This window comes from Lampetra planeri, chromosome 32, assembly GCF_965212315.1.
Source record: "Lampetra planeri chromosome 32, kcLamPlan1.2.h2, whole genome shotgun sequence".
NCBI classification, from domain to species: domain Eukaryota; kingdom Metazoa; phylum Chordata; class Hyperoartia; order Petromyzontiformes; family Petromyzontidae; genus Lampetra; species Lampetra planeri.
This window is the reverse complement of record NC_136138.1, coordinates 4,626,720-4,653,898: the sequence shown is the minus strand read 5'-3', so window position 1 is coordinate 4,653,898 and position 27,179 is coordinate 4,626,720. Positions and strand designations below refer to the sequence as shown.

The 27,179-nt window shown below is 48.1% G+C and overlaps 2 protein-coding genes across 2 annotated transcripts; one reads left to right on the top strand and one right to left on the bottom strand.

Annotated features, from left to right (window-relative positions):
• Window positions 1-395: 395 nt before the first annotated feature.
• On the bottom strand, window positions 396-11,351 carry CDK20 (cyclin dependent kinase 20). The gene is made up of 8 exons (XM_078609550.1): window positions 10,263-11,351; window positions 8,504-8,617; window positions 6,510-6,698; window positions 5,074-5,195; window positions 4,552-4,614; window positions 3,756-3,879; window positions 3,075-3,230; window positions 396-1,170 (listed from the first exon to the last, which is right to left on the bottom strand). The coding sequence occupies exons 1-8, from the start codon at window positions 10,335-10,337 to the stop codon at window positions 982-984; spliced, it is 1,032 nt and encodes a 343-aa protein (XP_078465676.1). The 5' UTR covers window positions 10,338-11,351; the 3' UTR covers window positions 396-981.
• A 140-nt stretch (window positions 11,352-11,491) lies between these two features.
• Window positions 11,492-27,043, top strand: KIN (Kin17 DNA and RNA binding protein). The gene is made up of 13 exons (XM_078609549.1): window positions 11,492-12,049; window positions 13,678-13,772; window positions 15,487-15,530; window positions 16,262-16,384; window positions 16,931-17,112; window positions 18,199-18,253; window positions 19,350-19,404; window positions 19,676-19,790; window positions 20,790-20,840; window positions 21,702-21,770; window positions 22,313-22,412; window positions 23,299-23,399; window positions 24,247-27,043. The coding sequence occupies exons 1-13, from the start codon at window positions 11,930-11,932 to the stop codon at window positions 24,307-24,309; spliced, it is 1,173 nt and encodes a 390-aa protein (XP_078465675.1). The 5' UTR covers window positions 11,492-11,929; the 3' UTR covers window positions 24,310-27,043.
• Window positions 27,044-27,179: the final 136 nt, after the last annotated feature.

The following is a 27,179-nucleotide window of genomic DNA, read 5'->3' as shown; positions in this document are numbered from 1 at the left end:
TGCAGTCACGAAAGCTTCAAATCTAGTTTTGTTAAATGTTTATTATCGTGGGGTGGTGGTAAGAGGCCTACGTGGGGTATCTATGTTGAACTCCTTTGACACCGTACGTAGCTTTCCATGCTAATCGTACAAGCCCTTCGTGTCCTGGTGCTCACCGCGCGCGGTTGGTTTGTTGATCGGCTGGCATCACAACCAGCAGCAGCAGAAACCTCTATAGGGCCCCAGACTGCTTCATGGCTGCTGACGCAACGTTGTCAGCACCAGGACACAGAAAGGCCTCTTGCCCCACCCTCAGCGATAATGAAGCAAGCACCACGAGTTTCGACTCAACTGGATCCAGCTCATGAGTAGACCCATGTGAAAATGCGACGATTCACTGCAACGGACAATGGATCTTTTGTTATGTACAGTTTATATACAAGCACGCATAATCCAATCACAAGAATGTGCAATGTCCACCGCTGGACACGTGGAATGACGATAGGGACAACCGTGTGGACCACGGTGGCTGGAGAACTCCCCTCTGGTGTCTGGAGTGGTGGTGCAATGGTTAGCGATATGCGTTGCAAACTCAGGGCCGTGGTTAACATTGGTGGAGATTATATGATTAGATACTGGGTCTCCCCTAGGTAGACTCAACCTCAAATGAGTACCTGCTGAAATGTGTAAACGTAAGCGGTGGAGAGACAAGGAGGGTGTGGTGCTGGTCACAACACCCCCTTGTGTTGTGCCGGTTATAATAGGTGCTCGCTAACAGCACTTGCCCCAACAGTCTGATAAAGGCTATCGGGGGAAACGTTGTCTTTGTGTGCGTCATTGACCTCTGTGAGTATCAAGAACCCGTGTCCTGAAGACCCCTACATCAGCGACTCCTGTGACTTGTTCAGAGACCCCTATGAATGTATAGGAGACGTCCGTACCAAGAGACCACTGTATTATGGCTTCCCTCTGAGTGTCAGGGAGACTCCTGTGGCTGCCCCTCTAGGCAACGGCGAAGGGGGTGACGGTGGCCGGGTCGACGAGTGACTCCACTAGTGGTCGCTCCACGGCCGGGGGGCGCCCCCCGCCCCCCACCCCGCGCCGAGACCCCCGCGCCCCCCTCTGCGGGATGGGCAGCTCCGAGTGGTGAGCGGGCAGCGGCGCCGTGAAGAAGTACGGGTGCAGCAGGGCCTGCGGCGGCACACACACACACACACGTGACGCGGCACTCGACACGTACGACACGCGATGCGAGGCGCAGCGTGTAACGCACGACACGTTCACACGTGACGACGACAAGACACGTGACATGCGATACAAGACAAGGCACGTGATACAAGACATGATACGTATGACACGCGGACAAGATGCAGGACGATTGGCGTGCGACATGTGACCTCCCGAACCCCATGGGTGGGCGTCGAGGATCCGTAACCCTGGCACACCAAAAGAAGGTGGCACAGTAAAGTGCAAACTGATCTCCATCTGTTCCATCTGCATGGGATAGAGTGCTGGCCCCTCACACGTGTGGGTTTTCTCTGGGTGCTCCGGTTTCCTTCCGCACGTGTGAGCACTCATTAATTGGCTAAAAAACAACTTAATACAAATACGCGCCTCCGTGTGCTGCGGACTGAGCTGAGTTGTGTGATGAAGTTTCATGATTAAGATCATTTTCCACAGAAAGCCTCTAAAGTCTCATGAATGATTGTTCAGGAGGGTCCTGCCAAGTTTTTCGCAGGAGGGGGACGACGGTTGGCTATGAAGATTCCAATGGAGTCGTTTGCGGTGTACATTTTTAAAACTTGCCAAATTTGGAGTGACACTTTCACAAAAGTGGGATCTTTAACGCCCACTGTGGGTGAAGCAGACGGCGCCTGGTCGGATATTTACCGCTGATAAGACACCGCAGTTTAACCAGGTGTCATTGCAGTTCATGGCTAATACCACCGCAGTTTTAACCAGGTGAGAACTCAAGAGAGCAGGAAAGCAACTCACAGCGAGTGACCTCGGGCACCAATCAGTCTTCCCGTAGAGGGCGATGATTTGCTGCTCTGTGTAGTAATTTGCGGTGTCATTTTCGAATGTGGCAAATGTATCCCCCTGTCACCGGCACACAATGGCCCACTCTTGCAAATGACGTCAAGGGATCTTTCACGGCCACTGTGAATTGCACGGCGGCGCGTAGTGATATTAGCCGTGGTGACTACACAGTAATAACCAGGGCGGCCTGTCGGGCACGAACCGTGAACCTCACAAGCGGCGAACTCGCGACCGCTGGGCCGCGTCTCCGCTATAATTGGACAAATGATGGCACGACAGTCCGTTCTCCGATAACGCTGCGCGCTTTCATAACGCGAATTGTATATAACGCGATGAATGTACAGATAAACCTTGGATTGCGAGTAACTTGGTCTGTGAGTGTTTTGCAAGACGAGCAAATTTTTAAATAAATATTAACTTGATAAATGAGCGAGGTCTTGCAATATGAGTAGTACGTGTATACGCTTTGTCTGCCGAGCGTCACGTGATCACAACTGATATACGAGTGCTTTGGATTACAAACACGTTTCCGGAACGAATTATGCTCGCGATCCAAGGTTTTACTGTATTAGGGAACACATTTTTCGGAACGCGGATGCGAATTGGATACAATGCGATCGAGCGAACGGAGCGACGTCGCGCGAGTAGGAATACAGCGGCTGTACGACTGCCTCGGTGTAGGATCACACAGGGTGGGATGCTGCTGGATACTTCTAGATGCTCCCTACGCGCTTCAGTCTTTGTTCAGCCTGCATACGCATCTCAAGTGTTATCACGGACTGTGATTTACCCTATATTCTATAGTATTTGTTATAATGCGATTTTCCATAACGCGGTGCTCTACAGGTAAACAACTACTGCCTTATAGGAGGGCAGACTGTACATAGAAACTCTAATTATCATTGTTAAATATGAAATTCATCCGCACTGCGTCTTGCTACGAGGCCGCACACAGTCTCGAATCCACTCCGCGTTGCACCAACGCGAGTTCACGTGCTGGGCAAGGAAGGGCTGCGCCGCGCAGGGCGTGCCGGCCTTTGTCGGCGCTCGCCGACCTCGCTGGCGGGGATGCGCTGGCGCGACGGGTACACCAGCAGCCGGCGCAGCAGCTCCACCGCCTCGGGCGGCGCGTCCGGAACCACCTCCTCCAGGGGCAGCGCCGCGTTCTCCCGGAACGCGATCTTGTTGTAATCCGGCAACTCCGTTATCTCCTGCCAGGGGCACCGGTGGAGTGAGAGTGGTGGTGGTGGTGGTGGTGGGGAGGGGGTGGTAAGTGGGGCGAGTTGAGTGCGGCGAGGTGGGTGAGGCAGGTGAGTTGGATGAGTGCGGGGAAAGGTGGGGGGGGGAAACGGGGAAAGCGGACAAATCGTCACGTGGAAGGTGGCGACGGCTGCTGGCTGACAATGATGACGATGATGATCATGATGGGAATGATAAGAAAGATGATGACAGGGAGGTAACGGTTCAGCCCTTCCTCTTAGGTAAGTTGAAGGATCGTCGCGATTTGTGGTGACAATATGAGCCAAGGGTTAATTAACTGGTCTCGCTGGCTCACTTGTGTCGTTTCATGGGTACCGTTTCATTTGTACATTCTTGTCTCACAATGTCCGCCTCCGCCCTTCTGTCTGCACCGTTTGTACGCCAACGAGCGGCAAGCGAACCTATCCGACACCTGGACGTGGCCTCAATGTGGGGATGACGACTCATGAGTCGTCTGGTACCGAGGGGGTCTGTACCGGCCACACGTGCTGGTTGGGGGTCCCCAGCACCCGCAGCACGCAGCACAGCTGCTCGATGTCGTTCTCTCCGGGGAAGAGCGGGGAGCAGTTGAGCAGCTCGCCCAGGATGCAGCCCACCGCCCTGTGCGACGCACACGAAGACAAAGATCCCCCGTGCAGCCTTAACAGACTGTAGGGACAAGTGCTGTTAGCAAGCACCTATGAAGGCTATCAATGGCACACACGAAGGTGTGGGTAGCCAGCACCACGCCCGACCGCCTTTGTCTCCCCAGTGGTGATGTATAAACACTGCACCAGGTACTCAATTGAGGATGAGTCGACCTAGGTGAGGCCCAGTACCAGTTCAGATAATTGTTACTGGTGTTGACCGTGAGCGGGAATCGAACCCGTGTCGCCGGGTTCGTGATGCAGCGCGCTAACCACTGCACTACTGCTCCCTACGTGCGACGCGCACACACGCACAAGCAAAGTCACGTGCGCAGTTAAATGAACGCGCGAGTGCACACGCAGAAGCGGCCGGGTGGCTCAGGGCAACGACACCATTATGGAGACGCTGAACTGGCACCGAATTAGCCAATGCAGGACCCTCCTAAAAGAAGGTCTTGAGACTTCCTGCAGAAATAGACAAATGACGTTTTGTAAATTCCAGTGCAACTAAACGGACAGAGGAACGGCCAGATGGAAAGGACTGACGGATAAACTGGTGGGATTCTCTGTAACACACCGCAGCCTCGGAGCGGCACACGATCGTCTCTCTCCGTACGCCGTGGCGCACGAGCAGGCTGGCGCTTACCACAAGTCCACACCCTCGTCGTACTTTCGGGCTCCGTACAGCAGCTCAGGTGCGCGGTACCAACTTGGGTTGGAGTTCACGCCACCCGACAAAACAAACACCGACACACACGCGGCACCGTGTCAGTACTCATCCCGCGAGGCACTCATCTTTCTCCGTCTGTGGTCCTGGTAATCCTCACGTCTCGTGTTAAATCGGTCAAACCTGCGAAGATGCCTGCGACAAAGTGGCGCGTCACTTGCAAGTGAGACCCAGTGCACGTGGAATGTTGGTCCAACGGTTCCAACCACGTGTCAACGTTGCCCAATGTTGATCGTTTACAGGGGACCTACCGTAGGCCCAAATGGGGTATTCGTGAAGTTAACATTGGGTAGAAACATCCAACGATGGTGAAACATTCGGATTCTTACTGTGGCTTACACTCATCAGTCAGGCTGCCTCTGACACCGAGTGAGCAGCGATTCCTCGCCCCACAGACAACTCACCCCACGACTGCTGACCCTTTGTCCCGCGCGTGCTCACCGCGTGGCGACCTGGTGGCTGTAGAGGCGGTCTCCGTCGTTGGAGAAGACGCGAGCGAGGCCGAAGTCGGCGATCTTGAGGTGGCCCATGGAGCTGATGAGGAGGTTCGCTGGCTTCAGATCCTGCGAAACGAAGATCCCCCGTATCAACAACGATACACCGTGCTCGGCCGCCTTTGTCTCCCCTCGCACCTCCGATTATCACGGTTGGCTACGTACGGTTGCGAGAGAAGTTCAACATACATACAGTGCTGTTTACACACTCGATCAGCTACTCATTGAGGGCTAAGTCGACCGAGGGGATGACCAAGACCGGTTGAGATATTTGTCTCCAAATTTCGCTGAGCAGGAATTGAACTCGGGTTGCTGGGCTCATAGTGCAGCTCACTACACTCCACTCCTGCTCCCTAGAAGGTCCAAACACACACATGGACCAGAGACAAATGCTGCTTTTCCACTGTCAACTGAACCGTACCAGGGCTGTGCCTAGCCTGCCCGGCACTGCTCGGGATGCGTCGTGTTGTTTTTCCACTGCGTAGCCCTTGCCGTGCTATCGCACACGACGAGTTGCACTGCATGGAGAAGACGTGGTGAAACCATTGTCATGGTGTACTTACGTCCCGAGTACAGAATAGGTCCTTAGCCCCACCCTGGCTCCCGTGTTTTGCCATTAACCAAATTTAAGATGTCTTGTGTGGCCACCAGAGCACGGGTTTGGCTCCGGCTCGGCTCTGCAAATAGCCAGTGGGAAACAGCTGCACTGGCTGGGCTCGGATGTATGAGTGTAAATAATAAATAATATCAATTTTTTTGTGTGTAATTTATGCAACCGCATCACACAACGCTGCACAGTCCGCAAACACACAGGCGCAAATTGGATAAGATGTTTTCAGCCAATACTTAAGAGTGTTCATACATGTGGGAGGAGACCGGAGCACCCAGAGAAAACCCACATGTGCGACGGGGCAACACTCTACCCTCTAAAGATAGGACGTGATATTCGTCCAGACTGGTGCCGAAGATGGCAGCCGTCACGCGCCCCACCCTGTTCAGTGAGAAATCACGATTAATACCATCATCAACCCGGCGACCGAACATCGATCAACGCTCTCACGGTCTCCAGAGCAGCAACAACTCAGGTCCTCCGCTTTGCTGCACAGAACCGCCTTCTCCTGAGAGCCAGGGTACGGCACCTCGCCACCCTCGAGAAGGGAGTTTCGCAACATTTGTTGTGGTGATCCACCAACCCTCCTCTGCCTCCACAGCGCTGGATTACAGGCCACGTGCATTGCCACGACTACCCCAGAAAAGAGAGATCGCATCGCACCCGCACGCACACACGTGGTCGGGCTTGCAAGGTCGTGCGCACGCACGTGGTTCGCAGCCCGCGGGTGAGATGCCAGGGCTGTGGTGCACGTGCCCGCGCGTGCCACTCGCCCTGTGCATGATGGAGTTGTGGTGGCAGAAAGCGACGCCCTTGAGCAGCATGCTCATGTAGCTCTTGACGTGCGCCTGGGAGAGCGGGCGCTCCGAGTCGCGGATCACTTCGGCCAGGTCCGACAGCATGAACTCGAACGCGAGCACGAAGCCCGTGCCGTGCGGGAAGACATCGCGCAGCTTGACAACCTACGCGACGCGACCGTCGTGACATCGCAGCGTCATTTTCACCTTCGTTTTACGCACATTTTCACCATCGTATTCACCATCAATTAAATGTAATATTACTTACGGGTGACCGAGTTGTTTCTACGTGTGGCAGCCCATATACTCTGGAATTCTTTCCCAGGAGATATCTAGACATACAAACTTATCCAGATAATTCAGTTTAACTTTTAGATAATTCAATAAATAGCTTTGACGATTTATTTATTATTTTGCCGTGTCTTAGTGTTTAGTTTCATGAGTTTTTGTCACCGTCGTTTTCACCATCAATTAATTTAAATTTTACATACACCTGAAACACTGTAGGACAAACACCTCAGCCGTGGCAGATCACTGTTACAACTCAGTGGGCTCACATGACATTGACTTCTCCAAGACAGAGGTTCTCTGCAAGCCATCTGGCTATCATGAGAGATTCGTACATGAGGCGATCCACATTTACAAACACAGAGACAATTTTAACCGAGAAGATGGATTCTGGCTTAGCAATCACTGGAAGGACGTAATAAACCATTTTGATACACATTAGGGTGGGTAGAATAATACATAGTGTTATATTAAAAATGTATAAGGTATAGGGTGGTTTATAGCAATACAGTATGTAATTTAATGTTGGTTTTGCCTATGGAAGTATATAGTACGGTATAGACGCGTGTGATGTAAGAGAATAAAGTTTAGATGGAAGCATATTATATAATTTTTTACAACGTAGAATTTTTCATGTATTACTTACTGTTAGTAACTCAGCTTATTGTAGAGTATAGTAAGTTTACTGATGATGCTATGTAGTTTATACTTTAGTTTGTCATGCAGTTTATACTGTAGTTTTTTACGTGGTTGTTTAGTAACTACAGCTACATACTATTAACATTCCTTTCCTTTGTTAATGCTCCCCCCCTTCCCCCCCCCCCTTTGATGCTGCTAATCCTGCATAATGCACGGGCATAGTATTGATTTGGAACCCCCCCCGCCCACCTCCTACGCATTTTCCATATGCTGAATTCCTCTTGATATGCAAATTATTTTGTTTAGGCGCTCTTCTTCCCACCTCCCCCCCCTCTAACCCAGCTTAAATATACGCTCCAAGCTTGGGGTGTTTCATTCTTCGCCTGAGGATGGCTGCTTGCGTTGTGGCCGAAACGTCGTGAGAATTGTTTTATTATGTTTTATTTTTATTATTTTATTACTTCCCTTCTACGTGACTTTACCGAAAGAACCAAGAAGATACACTTCACTATAATTGTCAGAATCATTCCACTATCATTTCACCAATGTTTCGTCGTCATTTAGCCATCATTTGACCATTCATTCACCATCAAAACGAGACATCACCCAGCAACCTGCACTGTTGTGACGATGTGCCGAGCTGTCGATGAATGTCACCTGTCTCAGCTAGCGGCGAGTGCTGTGAATTGCGTGTGCACGGATTGATTGTTTAGGGTTTAAGTGAATTATACCACGTGCAGATCACGCGACGGTGTTGGGGTGAATTAACGTCGTAAAAGACAACACAAATCGAGGAGAAAGGGTGTGCGGGGGAGAGGGGTCTACAGGAGAGGGTATGGAATTAAAAGCCAAGGGGAGAAGGGTCTAGATGGTGATGCCAGGGTCTGGTAGAGAGAGGGTCGGGTAGAGATATGGTAGGATAGCTGAGAGGGTCTGTAGGAGATGGCATAGAGGAGCGGCTCTGCAGTGAGAGGGTCGGAGAGAAGGGTCTGTGGGAGAGTAGGGGAGAGGGGGCTGAAGGGAGGGGACAGGGGTGCCCTCACATAGGGGTTATCCTCGATCTCCTCCAGGGCCTTGATCTCGCGCAGGGCCTGGTTGGGAATCCCATCCTCCAGACGCCTCAGGGCCACTTTCTTCAGCGCCACTGTCTCCCCACTCTGTGGACACAACAATAGTGAGGTCACCATGGTGCTCGTGCCAGGCTAGGTGCACTTGGAGGCCACGCATGTGTTGCAGGTTCACTGGCGGTGAGGTCACGGCACATATGTAAAGACATATATTAGACAGAAATATAGAAAGAAAATCCCTATAAATATATACATATATGGCTTGATTTATTTTCAATGCATATTTTGTGGGTCACTGCTAAATCAAGAGGTGGGACGCGATCAGTAGTAGCCACAGCCATATGAAAGAAGTACAGTATACTGGATGTGGTATACCGGGTAAGGAAATAGTTCCACGGGTCGCTGACCCGAACAGGACCGGTTGAAATTAAGCCCTTCATATATACTGTACGTAAACTTGATTTGGAGCTTTCGTAACTGCAGGAATTACTGTTTGGTTCTTTCGGTAAAGTCACTTAGCAGGAAAAATAAATTAAATACTGTAGTAGCATACGACGTTTGATTGCAACACAAGCAATCATCATCAGGTACGAATGAAAGAGAAAACAAACCTAGTAAAATTTCGATTTAAAGCTTTCGTGACTGCAGGGATTCATATTATTGGCTCTTTCGGTAAAGTCACGTACAAGGGAAATAATAAAATAATAAAAATATAAAACAATAAAATTATCACGACGTTTCGACTGCAACACAAGCAATCATCATGTGTGACTTTACCGAAAGAACCAGGAATATGAAACCTAGCAAACTTACAAATATATACACCCTGACACAGGCACATGTTAAGTAAACATGGAACCAGTGGCGGCTCCTGCAAAATCTCTCAGGGGGGGGCAAATGTCTGGATGATTGATAAGGATAAGGTCCACCCATGCAATGGATAAATTAACAGCTTAAGCATGTAAAGGCAACTTCACTTCTTTAATATTAATGAAAAATAAAGTAACTCTTACAATACATCTTGTTTGTTTCTATACTCACTATTAAAACAAACCACTCAAGTTTATTTTATTAAAGATTCCACTAGGTGGCGACAAATTATATTGTTGGATGAAACGTGCTTACGTATGATGACGTAAGCACGTATGATGACGTAAGCACGTTAGGGCGAGCCCTCCCGGAAGCCATAGAGAATGCATTGCAGCGCCCCCCGTTCGAAAAAAAACATCTTTGAATGTAAGTCTATGGGGCCACTCGGGGCGATTCTCAGCTGGAGGGAAATCGCCCAAAAAGAGGCGGTACTCCACAGAACGTAGCATGACGCTGATTGGACTATATCCAGAGGCACAGTGACGGCTAGCGTGACTCTGTGGTTGAATGCCATTGGTGGTGCGTCGCCCAATCGCCCTAATGAAGAAACCGCCCCTGCATGGAACGATAGGCCATGATTGGCCCAACGTTGGTCCAACAGTTCCAAACACGTGCTGACGTTGGCCCGACATTTCCATGTTGACTGGGAAGCGGCACATGTTGGAGATATCATGTAAACGTGTGAGTGGTACAGGGTCAGTGACACGCTGTGTTCTCGACGTGCTATGTTAATTCTCACGCCACGTGTTTCTTGCCTTGTCAGTGACGTGTATCAGTGGAGTCGTCAAGGGCTGAGGTTTATGATGCTACGCCGTATGTCCCACGTGCTTGGCATGTCAGTGACGCGCGGACTGGGCCCTCTCACCTCGATGTGCTTGGCTCTGAACACGATCCCATGAGCCCCTTCCCCGATGCGACCCAGGATCGTGTACTGCTCCATTGCGGGGCCCCGACAAATACCCAGACCCAGGGAGACAGAGACCCCTCCACCTCTCTTAGTCTCTCTGAAGATGCAGTCTCTCTTCTTTCTTCTTGGAGACGCGGATATAGCCTCTGCTCTCCCAAATAACGCGCGGCGTCTCTGCTTTGCCAGCAGTCAAGGATCATTTGCCCTTTCTTCTCTTGCCGCGAGACAGGATATCACTTCTCTCCCAGGAGATGGGGGGGGAGGTCTTTCCCCTATCCTCTTCCAAGAGATGGAGACTGTCTTGTCTGCTGGAGGAGACAGGGTCAAGATACGGGTTAGTCTCTCCACTGCTCTCTCATGCGATAGGGTCTGTTTCCTTTCCTTCTGTGGCAGGGTTTAGGGGTCTATTATTTGTCTATTCTCGTCTCTGCTGGAAGGAATGGTCTCTGTGTCTCTCTGTGTCTCTCCTTCCCTCTCCTCCCAGAACCGGGGTGTCCCCTGCTGCTATCCTCGGAGACGGAGGGGGTGGGAGGTCTTCCCAACCGTTACTTCTCCTTGCTCATCCCAGGAGATGGGAACCACTCACACATTTCTCTCTCTCTCTCCAGATGGGTTCTCTCTCCTCTCCCTACCTCCTACGAGAAGACAGAGATGTTCTCACCTCATTTCCTCCTACCCTAGGAGCCAGAGGATCTCTCCCTAGGAGCCAGGAGCTCCCTCTCTCTCCCTCGGAGCCAGACGGTCTCTCTCCCCTCTCTCTCTCTCCCTAGGAGCCAGACGGTCTCTCTCCCCTCGCTCTCTCTCCCTAGGAGCCAGGGACTCTCTCTCTAGGAGCCAGACGGTCTCTCTCCCCTCGCTCTCTCTCCCTAGGAGCCAGGGACTCTCTCTCTCTCTAGGAGCCAGACGGTCTCTCTCCCCTCGCTCTCTCTCCCTAGGAGCCAGGGACTCTCTCTCTCTCTAGGAGCCAGACGGTCTCTCTCCCCTCGCTCTCCCTGTTGACTCGTCGTCGTTATGGGGACCCGCGTGTGGGGGCATCGATTTACGGCACCTAGCGCCGTCGCAAAAACAACATTTTTTACGACACACGCGAGTGCACAAAGACAAAGGTCCCCCCACCCCCGGTGTAGCCTTCGCGTCCGTTGTTGGGGCAAGGGCTGTGAACGGGGGTGGTGGGGTGACGTCACATCCGCTTTACGACAGCCGTAAGGAGGGTTGCTCAGGGCGGCCTTCCCTGGTGAGGAGGTGGGTGGTGAGTGAGGAGGTGGTGGTGGTGGTGAGTAAGAAGGAAAGTTGTGGGTGAGGAGGAGGTGGTGGTGGTGAGTAAGAAGGAAAGTTGTGGGTGAGGAGGAGGAGGTGGTGGTGGGTGACGAAGAGGAGTGGTGAGTGAGGACGAGGTTGTGGGTGACGAGGTGGTGGGTAACGAAGAGGCGTGAGTGAGGAGGACGTGGTGGTGAGTGAGGAAGAGGAGGTGGTGAGTGAGGAGGTGGTGGGTGACGAAGAGGAGGTGGTGGGTTAGGAGGAGGTGTTGGTGGGTGGGTGACGAGAAAGGAGGTGCTGAGTGAGGAGGTGGTGGTGGTGGAGGAGGAGGAGGCCGTACAAGGCGTTCGCAAACTCGGCGCGTCGACATGGGGAAGGAGAAGGCCGGCTTCCTCACGCCCAAGGCGATCGCCAACCGCATCAAGGCCAAGGGCCTACAGAAGCTGCGATGGTATTGCCAGATGTGCCAGAAGCAGTGCCGAGACGAGGTGAGGTTATCCCCGTCGTCGTCATCATCACCGCCGCATTTATGATTAAGTTCAAGTTCATTTACTAGGTATAGCCCTGTGAGCCATTCGGCTCTTGAATCGGGTGCAACCGCAAGAAACAAAAAACTAAAACATGAACAAAAAATATCTTAAAGTGAATATGTGACTAAGTGCAAACAGAAAATCCAAGAAAAGACAGCAAAATATTGCAGAAAAAAACACCGTACACCAAGGCTGTGTGCAAAAATCCCAGTGGGATGCAAGTCAAACAACAACAACAACCATAAGACAACTTAGATTAAGGCCATCAGTCTAACTCTGTACTACAACAAACAAACATGGCTAAACCAATACACTTTTCTAAATCACCAACGCATGATTTTGATTATTGGTGCGTTTTTGGCAATGGTGTACAAGCATAAATAATAACAATACCAGCATAACTCAACGCGTCCCGTGTTAATAACGTCGCCTCAGAGACGACGTTTCGGGCAATTGCCCTGATTCATAACACATGACCGTGGGGCGGATGTGTTTTATAAATAATTATATTTCACGTGGAGAGAGATGTATGAAAGAGACGTCTTAGTAACTATTGACCGTTTTCACATCTTTTTTTTAAAGGTTACTGGTGATGCAAATCAAGACTGGTCACTGTCATCATTGATCCTGTCTGTTCATCCGTTAATCATCATCACTAGTTTTATCATCAAAGTGAGCATCATTGTTTCATCACCAGCCATCAGTAGTTCCTCATCATCAGTCTCATCATCCTCTTCAACGTTAGCTTACCAAATTGTTCCTCATCAGTTGTTCATTCCGGTAATGTTGTTATATCTGATATTATAATATTTATATTATCAGAGTGTTTTTGTTGTTGTTGCATTTCGACTGCAAGTATTGTGGTTTATGCAGACATGAATCCTCGTAAAAAGGTTTCAGTTTTGGTGCCAGAAAAAGGGGAAAAACCCTATTATATTTTGGTACTGGCAAAGGAGGTCTAATGATGTAGTTATATCTTGTTCACCTTCATAATCCTCATTGCTTAACCATTATCATAGCGACCGTAATAATGTCATCAATTCATCATGAAATGGGGCGTCACGGTTGCGAGATGTTAACTACCTCGCCTGATATACAAGCTCAGTGGGCCTTACCTGGTGACATTAAATAGTTTTTAGTTTAGTTAAATCACCATTTGTTCACCATCATAATCAATTGTACTCTTTGGTTCTTTCGGAAAAGTCACGTAGGTAGAAATAAAATAAAATAAATCACCACGTTTTGATCGCAACACAAGCAACCTTCATCAGGTGGAACAACCACAGCAAGAAAAAATGCTGACTATTGCTTGTGTTGCGATCGAAACGTCGTGATTTGTTTTATTTTATTTCTACCTACGTGACTTTACTGAAGAACCAAAGAGTATGAATTCCTGCAGTCACGAAAGCTTCAAATCAATATTCATAATCAATTGGTTAATAATCATAATACTTAGTTCCGTCATCATTCAACCTAGTTCCGTCATGATCCGTCATCAGTTATCGTCATCAATTGTACATGATCACCACCGTTAGTTGTGGTTCTTCTTGATTACTGACTGGGCCAAATGTATCTGCCGTTCACAGAATGGTTTCAAGTGCCACTGCTTGTCCGAGTCTCACCAGCGGCAGCTGTTGCTGGCCTCGGAGAACCCAGAGAACTTCATGGACTTCTACTCAAAGTGAGCTTGGCCCCTGCTAAATACAACCAGAACCATGTTCCTGCAGGCTCAACATCCACTCCTTTGCCTGCGACAGTGTATTTGTCTTCTTGGTCCTTTCGGTAAAGTCACGTAGAATGGAAATAATAAAATAATAAAAATAAAACATAATAAAATAATTCTCACGACGTTTCGGCCACAACGCAAGCAGCCGTCCTCAGGTGAAGACCAGGTCTGTCGGGGAGACAGCGTCTGAATGAAACACCACCATGCTTGGAGCGTATATTTAAGCTGGGTTGGAAGGTGGGAAGGTGCGCCTTGACAAAAGAATTTGCATATCAAGAGGAATTTGGCATATTTATGGGAAATGCAGGTATGTGATTAGTACTACTTGTGAAATGCGTAGGAGGTGGGTGGGGGAGTTTCAAAGTCATATTATGCCCGTGTATTATGCAGGATTAGCAGCATCAAAGGGAGGGGATAGGGGTAGCATTAATAAAGGGAAGGAATGTAATAGTATGTAGCTGCAGTAACTAAACAACCACGTAAAAAAACTACAGTATCAACTACATAGTATCATCAGTATACTAAATATAATCTCCAATAAGCTGAGCTACAAACAGTAAGTAATACATTACAATTCTATGTCGCAAAAAATATAATATGCTTCCAGCTACACTTTTTTCCTTACATCACACGGGTCTACCCCGTACTATATGTTGCCATAGACAAACCCAACATTAAATTACATACTGTATTACTATACACCACCCTATACCTTAGAATAATACATAGTGTAATATTACACTATGTATTATTCTATCAACCCTACTGTATATCACACTGCTGTATATTCACTATACAATTACGATACTATATATTGCCTTATACATTGTATTAAACATTACAAGTGTATTTGTGTGTGGGTGTTTCCTCCCATGAAGTGTCTTCTAACCATAACGTCATCTCGATGCCCTCCCATCTGTCGCATCTTACCCCTAATTTCCTGCACTGAAAACATCTTCCACCCACATGGCAGAAATACATTATTGGCATTGGCCACAAATCCCAATGCAGGATTCTCCTGAAAAAAGAGTCTTGAGACTCAGGCTTTTCCTAGTAGATAAATTATGATATCATTACTGTTTTTTTTTTCTTTCGGTAAAGTCACGTGGGTAAAAAATTTAAATAAATTATGGCGTTTCTGGCGCAACACAAGCATCCTTCTTCAGGTGGGGACAACTTAGCGAAAGCACACCGCGTAAGTGTGTCAACACATTTAAGCGGTGTGCTTTCGCTAAGTTGTCCCCACCTGAAGAAGGATGCTTGTGTTGCGTCCGAAACGTCGTGATTTTATTTATTTTTATTTTTTACCTACGTGACTTTACCGAAAAAACCAAAGAGTATGAATCCTTGCAGTCACGAAAACTTCAAATCTAGAATTATGATATTGTTGCTTATGTTGGCTACAACATCCTTTAACCATAACCCTAACCTAAAGCCAAACGCTAACCCTGACTCTAACACTAACCTTAAATCTAACCCTAGCTAGAGCATTCTTTACTGCATCGAGTGACAGCCCACTCATGATGACAGCCCACTCTTGATGACAAGCACTCGTAACTATGCCTTGTGCTGCTTTTAGGAATAAGTAAATAACTGTAATTTGACAACCAATTTGAGTATTGTAATGTTCAGTGACAATGAAGTTAATCTCTTGTCCTTTCTTCCCCAGTGAATTTTTGAGTGACTTCATGGAACTTCTCAGTCGGAGATTTGGTAAGGAGGGCATTTCTTACACAACTCAACGACCAACACTGTCTTTGCATTACCTCATTATTAGCAGCATATTAAAGATAATTACATTTTCTTGAACGTTGAATAAATATGCCACGTCTTTTTACCAGTTTTTTGTTTTTATCAATACAGTCGTTCTTGTTTTTTGTTTGATAGAGCCCAGACATTCCGGTAATATATCTGAAATTATCATAAATGCTGAAATGAGCATTGGGCGATGCAAACAATTTCCACATTCTTATGACAGGGACCAGCTTCTGTATTGAGAAAACGAATAACCTCTCACAAAGTGATACTGATTTTATTTACCCCAGGGGTTATTATGATAGTAGAGTCAAGCCCTGACTCATTTCCGGAATGCGAGTTGGGTGTTTAATTCGCAGCCAATTCTAGATTAATTACAGTATTTAATGATGGTGCTGCTGTGTTGGCAGTGGTGCGCAAGCACCGCTAACAAACAAAAAACACTCGTTCGACATTCGTCAATAACAGTCCAATAATAATAATACTCCCCACTCTACCTCGGGCCCTTCTACACTATGAAGACCATTGCCCGAAACGTTAACAATTATATACTTTTTTTTTTTGTTTCAGGCCAGTGTTGTTAACAAATGTGCCGAGTTTTTCCCGTGTTTAGATGAGAGCTGCTGGTTTTATTGGGTAGCGTCTGGCTCTTAATTGAGCACCGCGCGCGAGCGCGTCTTGCACGGCAGGAACCAAGAGGGTCCACAACAACATGGTCTACAACGAGTACATCTCGCACCGTGAGCACGTGCACATGAACTCCACCAAGTGGGAGACGCTCACCGACTTGACCAAGTGGCTTGGTCGCGAAGGTTCGTGTTTACGCACACACACACACGTGTATGCGCTCATGCACGTACACCGCCGATTAGCACGGTCGGCTACGTACGGTGCAAACGAAGTTCAACATACAAACATACTCTTGTGTGAATGCACTCATGCTTGCATTATCAGCCATGGTCTATCCACTGCTGGATGGAGATTGAATGAATGTACCTGAAACAGAGTGAGTAGGGTAGAGTGAGATGAAAGGGCAGAGGTAGGTGAGTGCGTGGAGTGGAACAGAGTGAGATGAGAGGGGAGAGGTAGGAGAGTGTGGGGAAGGGAGTCGAGTGAGAAGAGAAATGAGAAATAGGGAGGTGCAAGTCTATGTAGGATCTTGAGATGGCGAGTGCAATCTTGGAATTGATCTAGGATTGGAATGGGAGCCGGTTGAGCAATCGGAGTATCAGGGCAAAGTGGTCTCAGTTTACGGTGCAGCTGGAGCTTTGAGAAGTCGCATGGCTGTGGAGGAGGGCAGAGGGGGGGCCACCTCTCACCGAGCTCACGAGAAGCCATTGCCGGTATCGGGCGCGCAGGCTACTGCAAGGTGGATGAGACGCCCAAGGGCTGGTACATCCAGTACATTGACCGTGACCCCGAGACGATCCGGCGCCAGCAGGAGCTCGACAAGAAAAAGAAGCAGGACGTGGATGACGAGGAACGCGCCGCAAAGTTCATCGAAGAGCAGGTCCGGCGCGGCAAGGAGGGCGTCGAGGAGGTGAGCGAGGGGCGGGGGGGGGATTGTTTGTTGAGCCAGAGAGGATTTCGTACATGTCGATGCATGCCAGAGTAAGACCAGCAAGAACGTAGAGGAATAGCAAGAACGTACTGGGTAGACACGCCGAAGAACGTAGAGCAGAAAGGATTGGACGTGAGCAGTGCAAGAGAATTAGTCCGAAACAGACGGAACCTTCATTTAGCCCCCTCGTGTGTATTGGTGTGGGGGTGTGTGGAAGCGTGTGCGAGTGTGGGGTTCATTTTCTTGGATCTTTCGGTAAAGTCACGTAGAAGGGAAATAATACAATAATAAAAATAAAACATAATAAAATTCTCACGACGTTTCGGCCACAACACAAGCGGCAGTTGTGTTGTGGCCGAAACGTCGTGAGAATTTGATTGTTTTATTTTTATTATTTCCCTTCTACGTGACTTTACCGAAAGATCCAAGAACATTAATCCCTGCAGTCACGAAAGCTTTAAATCGAAAAATGAGTGTGGGGTTGTTTTGGTGATGTGTGGGGGGACGAGTGTGAGTGTGGGGGTGCGTCGGATTGGAGAGTGGTAGTGTAGTGGTTAGCCGCACTGTGCTATGAACCCGGCGGCCCGAATTCGTTTCCCGTTCACGACCATTAGCAGTGGTGAATATTTGAATCGGTTTTGGACCTCCCCTAGGTCGACTCGGCCTTCAATGAGTCTCTGATGTGGTATGGTAAACAGCAGCTCTGCGGAGACAAAGGTGGCCGGGTGTTGTTATGGTCACCCACCCCTCCGTGTACTGTCGGCCTTCATAGGTGCTCGCTGGCAGCACTTGCCCCAACAGTCTGCTAAAGGCTATATGGGGGATATTTGTCTTTGTGTGGTAGTGTTTGGGGTGGTGTGTCGGTACGTGTGCGCGCATATTATTTTGGAGCCTGCACAAGGCTGGTATGTGGCTGTGCGTTCATGCATGTGTGGGTGTGGGTGGGTGGGTGAGTGCCAGTGTGGTTGGCACAAGTAAATAACACCGGAGCCCCACTTTCTCCACTTCCGCCATCGTGTGCGATGGATGCGGACTGAGTGACCCTCCGGCTTGTGGTGTGTTCAGCAGGAGGAAACGTCCGTCTACACGGAGCTGAAGAGAGAGAGCGAATCCCAGCTGGGTGCGTGTGGACACTGCACACCCACGGCCGTTTGTAATCCTCCCACTTTGGTCAGGGCCTCCCCTAGGTCACCTCGGCCTCTATTTGTTCACATGGGTTCAGCGTATCAATATTAACATTGTGTCATGGACTTGCCAGAGCGCTTACCACGCCACCCACACTCGTGTTGTCATTAGAGCTTCTAAAGAAGATAGAGTCCAAAGGACACAAACAGCTCTTGCAGCTACATGCCTCGGTTATGGTGTCAAGGACTTCATTAATGATGGGATAGACTTCACATGTATGGCTCATGCTATTGTGATCATGCAACCCAAACTATGGACCATATAGTAAACCACCATCATCTGCACTCCTTCTCTCCTGAAGCCCTCTCATGATTTGCAAACCTCGAATTGGCATTTAGCTCCTAAACATATTGCCATACCATTGGTACCTCATTTGCCAGTAAAAAATATGATAATTGTTTTTTTACCCTTTTATCTGGCAACAAAACTGACACCTTTTTTTACGAGGAGTCATGTTTGCATAGACTACAATACCTGCAGTCATAATGCAAACAAAAAACATAACTCTGATAATGTATGCACTGTCCTTGAAGTTGATTGGTCCACACCCGAGACAGCTTTCCTTCGAGCCTAGTCTCACATGGTGTTGGACCAGATGACGCCAAAAGGCGCACAACTGATGGTGCATTGTCTTTGAGTTGTGCGCCTTTTGGCGTCATCTGGTCCAACCCATGTGAGACTAGGCTCTAAGGAAAGCTGTCTCGGGTGTGGACCAATCAACTTCAAGGACAGTGCATACATTATCAGAGTTATGTTTTTTGTTTGCATTATGGCTGCAGGTATTGTGGTCTATGCAAACATGACTCCTCGTAAAAAAGGTGTCAGTTTTGTTGCCAGATAAAAGGGTAAAAAAACAATTATCATATTGCCATACGCAAGAATAGAATAGTGCATTTCTACAAGGCAAGAGCTGATCGTTTTTTTGTTTAGATATAGCTTGAATCTTCCTCTTACCAAGTGCTCACCAATAGTGATTGACCCTTCATTCCGTGTACTTAAGTGGGAGGTGTCATGTGCTTGTGTCTGTGCAGTGACGTTCAGCATGGGGGCCGGCACCAGCTCGTCGTCTGCATCACTGAGACCCAGGTGAGCCTCCCTGTGCCCGTTTATGCTGCCCCACCCCCCTCCACCCCGAACCTCCCTATCAGCCACCCAGGGTTTTGTGCAGCAAGGTTACACAGGTGTTGCGCAGTGCGGTTACACCTCTTGTGCCTCGCAGCAAGAAGAACCTGGGTTCGATTGTTGACTCGGGCACCCTTTCTGTGTGGAGTTGGTATGTTCCCCCCCCTGTTCTGCATGTGTTTGCTCAACGTTTCCTGGCATAACCGTTGTCACGTCTTCCGCGTCCCATCGGCAGTGCCCTGGCGAGCGCAATACAGCCGGGCGGTAGCACAAAGAGGAAGGAGAAGGGCCCCGTTGTGGGCGAGAAGGATGGCAAGAAAAAGAAGTCTGCGCTCGATGACATCATGGAGGTGATGTTCGCATGTGGGCCTTTCCCACAAATGAGACGCACGACGTGATGCGTGTATCTTCCCGGGCAGCAGTGGATACGCACGCCTGTAGTAATTCTGCACTGTGAAAGCAGCAAGAGTTGGTGGATTGCACCCGTTGGAATGCCCCCTTCCCATTGACGTCGAGGTGCCAGACCCTGGCTCGCCAGAAGGTCGGACGTTAAAATGTACACTACTTTTCTTTCGCCTGTATGGCGAAGAGTTTTGCCCTCTCACACGCGTGTGCTTTCTTCGGGTGCTCTGGCTGCTTCCCACACACACATATATACACACTTTTGAATTGGCTGAACACCTTAATATATAGAGGACCACAAAGCTTGGGCCATTGTTGACAGCGCCAGCTCGTTGCCGCTTATCAGTGGTTCCTCCTCGTGCCTCTGGGTCGTTCTCTGACTTCGAGAGTGAGCGAATACTGTGCGGCGGATTACAAGTTTAAGTGATTACTGCACGCGCAGCTGCTTGTATCACAACGGCTCTGGTTGCTGTGATGGTTGGGGGGGTGTGGAGGTCGAGATATTGGGGGTTGAGCGTGGGAAGAGAGGTCGCTTAGAGCAGTCCCTTCTCAACCTTCTTCACTTCACGGCACACTTTCGAGCTCGATTGATCTTCCCGGCACAACGAATCAAAAATATCCCACGGTGCTTCTGCGATTGAGGGGGGATTGAGAGGGCTGTGGGTGGGGGCTGACAGCTGCCTGCTGCCATACTGCGCACACGCGTGACCGATGGAAAAGGGAAGGGTGGGAGGTGGCAGACAGGGGCTTGATCGGCCACTGAACGGCATGGAGGAGAGTTAATGCGTCCTAGCTTGTGGACATTAGTGAGGTTCTTTTCCTATAATTCCAAAAAAAACGCAGCTTCTCTGGGACTTTGCCACGGCACACTGGTTGCAAAGCAGTGACGTAGAGGTTGGTAATGAAACTGGCGGCTCACTCGCAGTTCATTTTCCTTCTTTCTACAGATGGAAGAGCAGAAGAGGAAAGTGCAGAGAAGCGACTACTGGCTCCATCCGGTGAGGACTCCGCGGGACGCACACAAACCACGATGACGCATGTAGCTGTGTTCACACCGAGTTCTTTGATGCTGCACTGCCGGATGAAGGCCTACCTCAAGCGGTGTCGGTCGTTGGGGTTGTTTGACCGTACCTCACCACGCTGGTCAACGTGGGTTGGTGAAGGCGGGAAGAGTAGTCAAAGTATAACAATGGCCATTGCTGGCGCTGCCCTCTGCCGACAACGTAGCCCCACAGCAGCCTACAACACCTGTTTTGTTCACATTGCCCGGCCATCCAAACTATCCTGACTGAGCTTTGTCCAGACTGACTCAGCCTTCAATGAGTGCATTGTGCAGTTTGTAAACATCAGCACTGGGGAGAGAAACGCGGCCAGGCGTGGCGTTCGCCACCCACCTCTTCGTGTGCTTTGCCAGTTTTCATAGGTGCTCGCTAACAACACTTGCCCCAGCAGTCTGTTAAAGGCTACACGGGGGGATCTTTGTCCTTTTTATACGCTTTCTATTAACTCACTCTGTCTTGTTGTTGTCGTATCCTCAAATCTTGTAACCCACTTCCCAATGTGGTATCGACTGAAAACTTGGTATACTTATGTCATACTGATGACAATACTATATTCTATCTTAAAAAAATATAAACTATTTTTAGAAACCATATTTTTTATATGTAATGTTTCGGCTTTGGTCTAATTGTCCACGCTCAACTGACGTTGGCTGTAAATCACCACGGCCACTTACGTTATGGCAAGCTTCGCGGCCACTTCCTGGAGTCATGGAGTTCTGCCATTACTAGTAGGGTACATTTCATTAAAGCGTGTTTTTTTTTAAGTTTAAAAAAATATTATTTTGTGCACTTCGCCAGGGTATCGTGGTGAAGGTGATTACCAAAAAGCTGGGGGACCGGTACTTCAAGAAGAAGGCTGTTGTTCAGGTGCGGTATTCACGAGGCCACCCCAGGGTATGGCTGTAGCTGTTGAGGGCGCATGTGCGAACCGCATGTGCACGCATATAATAACAACAACAATCGCCGTTTGCCAATAAGTGGCGGTGATGTTTCCACATACATGCAGGGATTATATTTCAGTCGGGCATTGACCAGTTTGTTCAAACCGTCGGGAACTCCTTTATCAAGCTATTTTACTTGGTCAATACATTTGTATAGGCATGCCTTTCATGACAATAAAATGTATTTCATTGTTATTATAGGCATGCACTCCACCTCAAACTCTCATTGAGGCATGCATCATCGCGATCATAACAATCGATTTAAGTCTGCTAATTGATGTATCCGTGCACCGTGGATGCATAGGATCCACGATTACGACAATCGTTAGCATGCTGTCTGTCCGTCTATCTGTCCATTCAACTGTCCGTATGTCCGTATGTCCGACTGTCTTGACTGTCCACCTGTCCATTCGACTGTCCGTCTCATTTTGTGCGTCCCATCTGTCTGTCCATTTGTGCTGCGAGTAGGAGGTGCAGGGGAAGTACGTGGCGGTGGTACGCATGACAGACTCGGGTGACAAGCTGAAGGTCGACCAGATGCACGTGGAGACGGTGCTGCCAGCGCTAGGTAACACCCGCAGGGCCATCGCTGGCATGTAGCCAACCATTGTCATCAATGTCATCATAATCATACTTCATGGGTTGACACATTGAGAACCACTTCTGTGGGAAGTCAGCAGTGAGTGATTATGGTAATGCCATGGATAGATTGGGTAGAGTTGAGAGCCCAAGATTCAGTAGGACCCCCAAGACCATTGCGGTTAAGGGATAGATGATGGTAAGACTGGGCCCTGCCGTGATAATGTGGAATTTCTACAGATAGCTGCCAGTGGAGGTGAGTGCCACCTCCGTTGTTTAATTGAACAGGGAGTAGTCACTTAGATGAGCACTATTGCTGCCATCAAAGTGGATGGATAATAATACTTTATACATTCTAAGTATCAAAATCAAGCAATGTCGATCCTAAGACAGAGTAAACAGGGCCTGTAACGATCCACCCCCAGGTGAGTTGATGGATCGTCAAGATTTTATTCGAGCATCGATAATTATTTTACGCCTTATGTGTACGTCTCGTTTGTATTGTTTCTCATTTGTCATGTGTATCGTGTGTGGCATTTGTACTGACCCTGTTATGTTTGCTTTCTCCCTGGCACTGTCTCGTTTTATATTGTTTCTCATTTGTTCCCCCTCATTTGTTTTTTGTTTCCTTCTTTACCATAAATTGAGCCCACTCGTCTGTGATTCGTCCTCACGACTCTGAATTGCTCTCTTTGAGAGTGATTAAATACTATGGGGCGACACGTTCCAAGGTGAAGTCGTTATTAAAATGAAAACTCGTATATTTTTGTGTACAATTTACTTAAATATAAAACAATGTCTTTCTGGCAGGCATTGGAAGTTACGCGTACATTTTTACTCGTTTCTATTTTTCGTCGTGGGTTGTCGCGGCGCAGGCCGGAAGGTGCTGGTGCTGAACGGAGGCTACCGCGGTCTGGAGGCCGTGTTCAACGCCATCCACGAGGACCGCTTCTGCGTCAGCATCACCATCGACTCGGTGAGAGGCTCACGCTGGCTCCCACTGGCTCCCACTCTCTCAGCGGTTAGCTTCCTCCCAGCCACTCGTTCTCCTCACCACTTTCTCCAAACTCACCTCTCCCAACTGTCTCCTTTCGAAACTGCCCTCTCTCCCAACTCTCTCCTCTACCAAACCCACCCTCTTCTTCTCCCAACTGCCTCCCCCAACTGCCCTCTGGAGCTCTCACAAATCTCTCTTCTCTCTCTCTCAAACTCCCCCCTCCTCTCCTCCCAACTGCCCTCACTTCACAGAACTTATTTGTGAATGTCAGCAAGGTTTTGTGAGGTATGGTTTGTGCAGTAGTGACCATAATACAATATCCCTTTTTTTTTTTTGCTGCTAATCCTACATAATGCACGGGCATAATATGACTTTGAGACCCCCCCCCCCCTCTTATGCATTCCACAAGTAGTGACTAATCCCATATCTGCATTTTCCATAAATATACTAAATTCCTCTGTTGATATGCAAATTCCTTTGTCAAGGCGCCCTTCCTCCCCTAACCCAGCTTAAATATACGCTGCCAAGCTTGGTGGTGTTCATTCAGACACTGTCTTTCCGACAGACCTGTTCTTCACCTGAGGACGGCTGCTTGCGTTGTGGCCAAAACGTCGTGAGAATTGTATTTTATTATGTTTAAATTTTATTATTTTATTATTTCCCTTCTACGTGACTTTATCGAAAGAACCAAGAAGACAATATCCCTTCTTAAAAGGCATGAGAATTGAGAACAGCCAAGGTCTTGCCTGTGGCCGAGCATTGCCCAGTCGGTCACAGTGGTTATTCAGAATAGCAAATGTGTGTGTGTGTTTGTGTTTGCTGGCAGGGCCCCCTCAAGGGACGGAAGCTGGACAACATTCCGTACGAGGACATCTCCAAACTCGCCTGATGACGATTTCCCACGACCTCTTTCTCGTCTTGGCAATCATCTCAAGATTAAAATGTCATTCGGGCCACCACATCTCCTCGATGCCAACGCTTTCTATCCTCCACCAGATCCTGCAGTTGCCAAACGCACGGTAGAGACCTCCCCAGATCACACCGCCATCTGGCGCTAGGTCCTTCCCCTTATGGTTGTTGAACCGTAAGGGGAAGGTTGGTGGCCAGAACGATATAACAGGTGTAGCCACTTCATTCCCAGTGTTTGTGGGTGCCATTGGACTTCTTGAGGATCATCTGCCATTGCTCATAAACAGTTTATACTGGGTCCCACTACCCTCTGACACAACGTGTAAAGTATACAGTCCTTTAAGAGGTCCACTCTCCAAAACCTAGGTGTTGTGGCACACGCACGCACACACACGTTCCCGCGATTTGTAATTGAGGGTGGTGGATCATACGGACATCCTCACATTTGTTGAGACTTGCAACCTACCTGGCTACCAAGGTCACAGTGGGGTGGCAGTACAGGAAATAGAGTTCTTGACCCGTCTGTCTAGACTTGTTTAGCTTTGTCTGCTCGTACGCGCGGTGGGGTTTATGCGGATCCTTTGGTTTCCTCCCACGTGTGAAACACTCATTGAAAAAAAATAAGGAAATTGTATAAACGTCGTCAATGCAGGAACCTCCTGAAAAAAAAAATTGTGAGGCTTTCCTGGATAAACATAGAACTGTTTTTTTATTATAATTGATGCAGAAGCCACACAAACTGCAGGGAAATTTACACTGCGAGTAAGAACATTTTACCGCGGCATTTCCAACCAGAAAATCGGCTGTGCAGGTTTGGGAGTTTACAAATCTAAAGTGCGAGTTCATAGCAAGATGTGACTATCATACGGCATTACTGCTTCCAATGAGGCGTGTAGTGGTGTGGTTAATGTAGATCGACAGAAATCATTATTTTTTTCCGAAGATGCATTTAACCGTGTGATTCCACAAGAGAAGACTGTTAAAAAATATAAAAGTATTGTTTTTTTCTTCTTGGTTCTTTCGGTAAAGTCACGTAGAAGGGAAATAATTAAATAATAAAAGTTAAACATTAAATAATTCTCACGACGTTTCGGCCACAACGCAAGCAGCCGTCCTTCAGACGCTGCCTTCCCGACAGAACTGTTCTTCACCTGAAGACGGCTACTTGCATTGTGGCCGAAACGTCGTGAGAATTATTTTATAATGTTTTATTTTTATTATTTTATTATTTCCCTTCTACGTGACTTTACCGAAAGAACCAAGAAGATGAATCCCTGCAGTCACGAAAGCTTTAAATCGATATTGTTTTTTTGTATCTCCAATTAATAATCTTAATGGTGATAATAATAATGGAATAGCAGCCGAGGAATGGAGTGGGTCAGAGAGGGATGCCCAGCGAGGAGGCTGAAAGGATTATGAAGCAGGATGGATTATTATTCAATAGCAGATTCGTGAGAGGTTTGGTTTGGTGGCAGCTGCATTGGGGAAGCCCTTCATCCTGCAGTGGATTGACCATGGCTGATGATAATTATATTACAGATTCCCTAACCATTATATCTCACAGTTGTCCTTAAATATATTTTTTTAATATTCGCATATACATACTCGTGCAACAACCGCCGTTCGCCACTAAGTGGCGGTGACATCACGGCGTTTTTGCCAGGCTAGGTGCACCTTGAGGCCACGTGAAGTGTCGAAGGCTCGCTGGTAGGAGGTCACGGGGCAGACACACGTGCTTTCAGACACATTCATACACATACAAAGACCCTCATTTAGCCATACAGGTGGTTGGGACAAATGTAGACACTTGGACACATTCACTCTGGTAGGGGAAACGAAGGTGAGGAAAGAGAGAGAATCTTACGTTCGTAAGATATGATGGTAGATGAAGTAAATATCACATTAACGAGCAAGAGAGAAACCTAGTTTAAACAGGAGTAACTTTAATGGCATAAGAGTGACGAAACGCCGTCGTTTCCTGCCAACTTGGAAGTTGAACGTGCAATGGCGCTCTGACATGAAACAAAACGTTGTATTTTATTTTACCAGTTAAAGCTCATTGAGCTATACAGCTCGTTTTCAAAAGCGACCTGGCCACAAATAAAAGCTCAACGGAGTGGCTGGCCATGTGCAAATTTATAGCAACCACCAAATACTCTAAAGAGATACATTGTGTGTAAGGGCGCCTTGTAAACCTCAATTGAACAGGAAGTAGACGCTAAACAGTGTCGGTACAGATTCGTAATTCACACAAAAATCAGTTCACCGCCTTGTGTCAAAGAACAGCCCCTGAAGAGATGACATGACTACGAACTACTGTTGACCCTGCAGTTGCCGGAGAAGTGGTTTGAACTTGAATCCAGCAACGGGGGCCCCGTTACTCAAAATCGACATTGAAAATAATTACCCCCACATTTCTGAATTTGAGTAATTTAAGAATTAAGCATATGGTGAGTCATCCCGTACCGCGAAACTTTGCAGGATTTTCCTGCAAATGAGTAGTTTAGGCTTGGTGAGGCTTTCATGGTTAAATGTCAGGGATTGATTGACCCGTTTAAGTATCCTTTGTTCTTGTGTTATCTTTCACTTGACAGTAGCTGTTATTTTTACCAGCCTGTAAATGTTTCGTTTAGCTGGGGCGCTTGTACGAGTTTGTGCGCTCCTTGATTTAGCGATGCTTATTGCCTTCGTAATAAACGACTGATTGTATTTTTTATGGACGTTAACGCGGCGATATATTCTTTCATTTTTGAGAAGTGTGCATCTGTGTGAGCACGCTCGGTTCGAGGTTGACGTAGCCAATCATCATCTACATCAATTCAAGGGTGGATACAATGAGTACTGCCTTTT

Coding starts and splice junctions, on each gene's coding strand:
- CDK20 (XM_078609550.1), bottom strand. CDS start 10,337: ATGGAGCAGTACACGATCCTGGGTCGCATCGGGGAAGGGGCTCATGGG. Junction 5,196..6,509: donor ACAACTCCATCATGCACAGG/GCGAGTGGCACG, acceptor TTCGTTTCGCAG/GATCTGAAGCCAGCGAACCT. Junction 3,880..4,551: donor GACGAGGGTGTGGACTTGTG/GTAAGCGCCAGC, acceptor TGCGTCGCACAG/GGCGGTGGGCTGCATCCTGG.
- KIN (XM_078609549.1), top strand. CDS start 11,930: ATGGGGAAGGAGAAGGCCGGCTTCCTCACGCCCAAGGCGATCGCCAAC. Junction 12,050..13,677: donor AGAAGCAGTGCCGAGACGAG/GTGAGGTTATCC, acceptor TGCCGTTCACAG/AATGGTTTCAAGTGCCACTG. Junction 19,405..19,675: donor TCTGCATCACTGAGACCCAG/GTGAGCCTCCCT, acceptor TCCCATCGGCAG/TGCCCTGGCGAGCGCAATAC.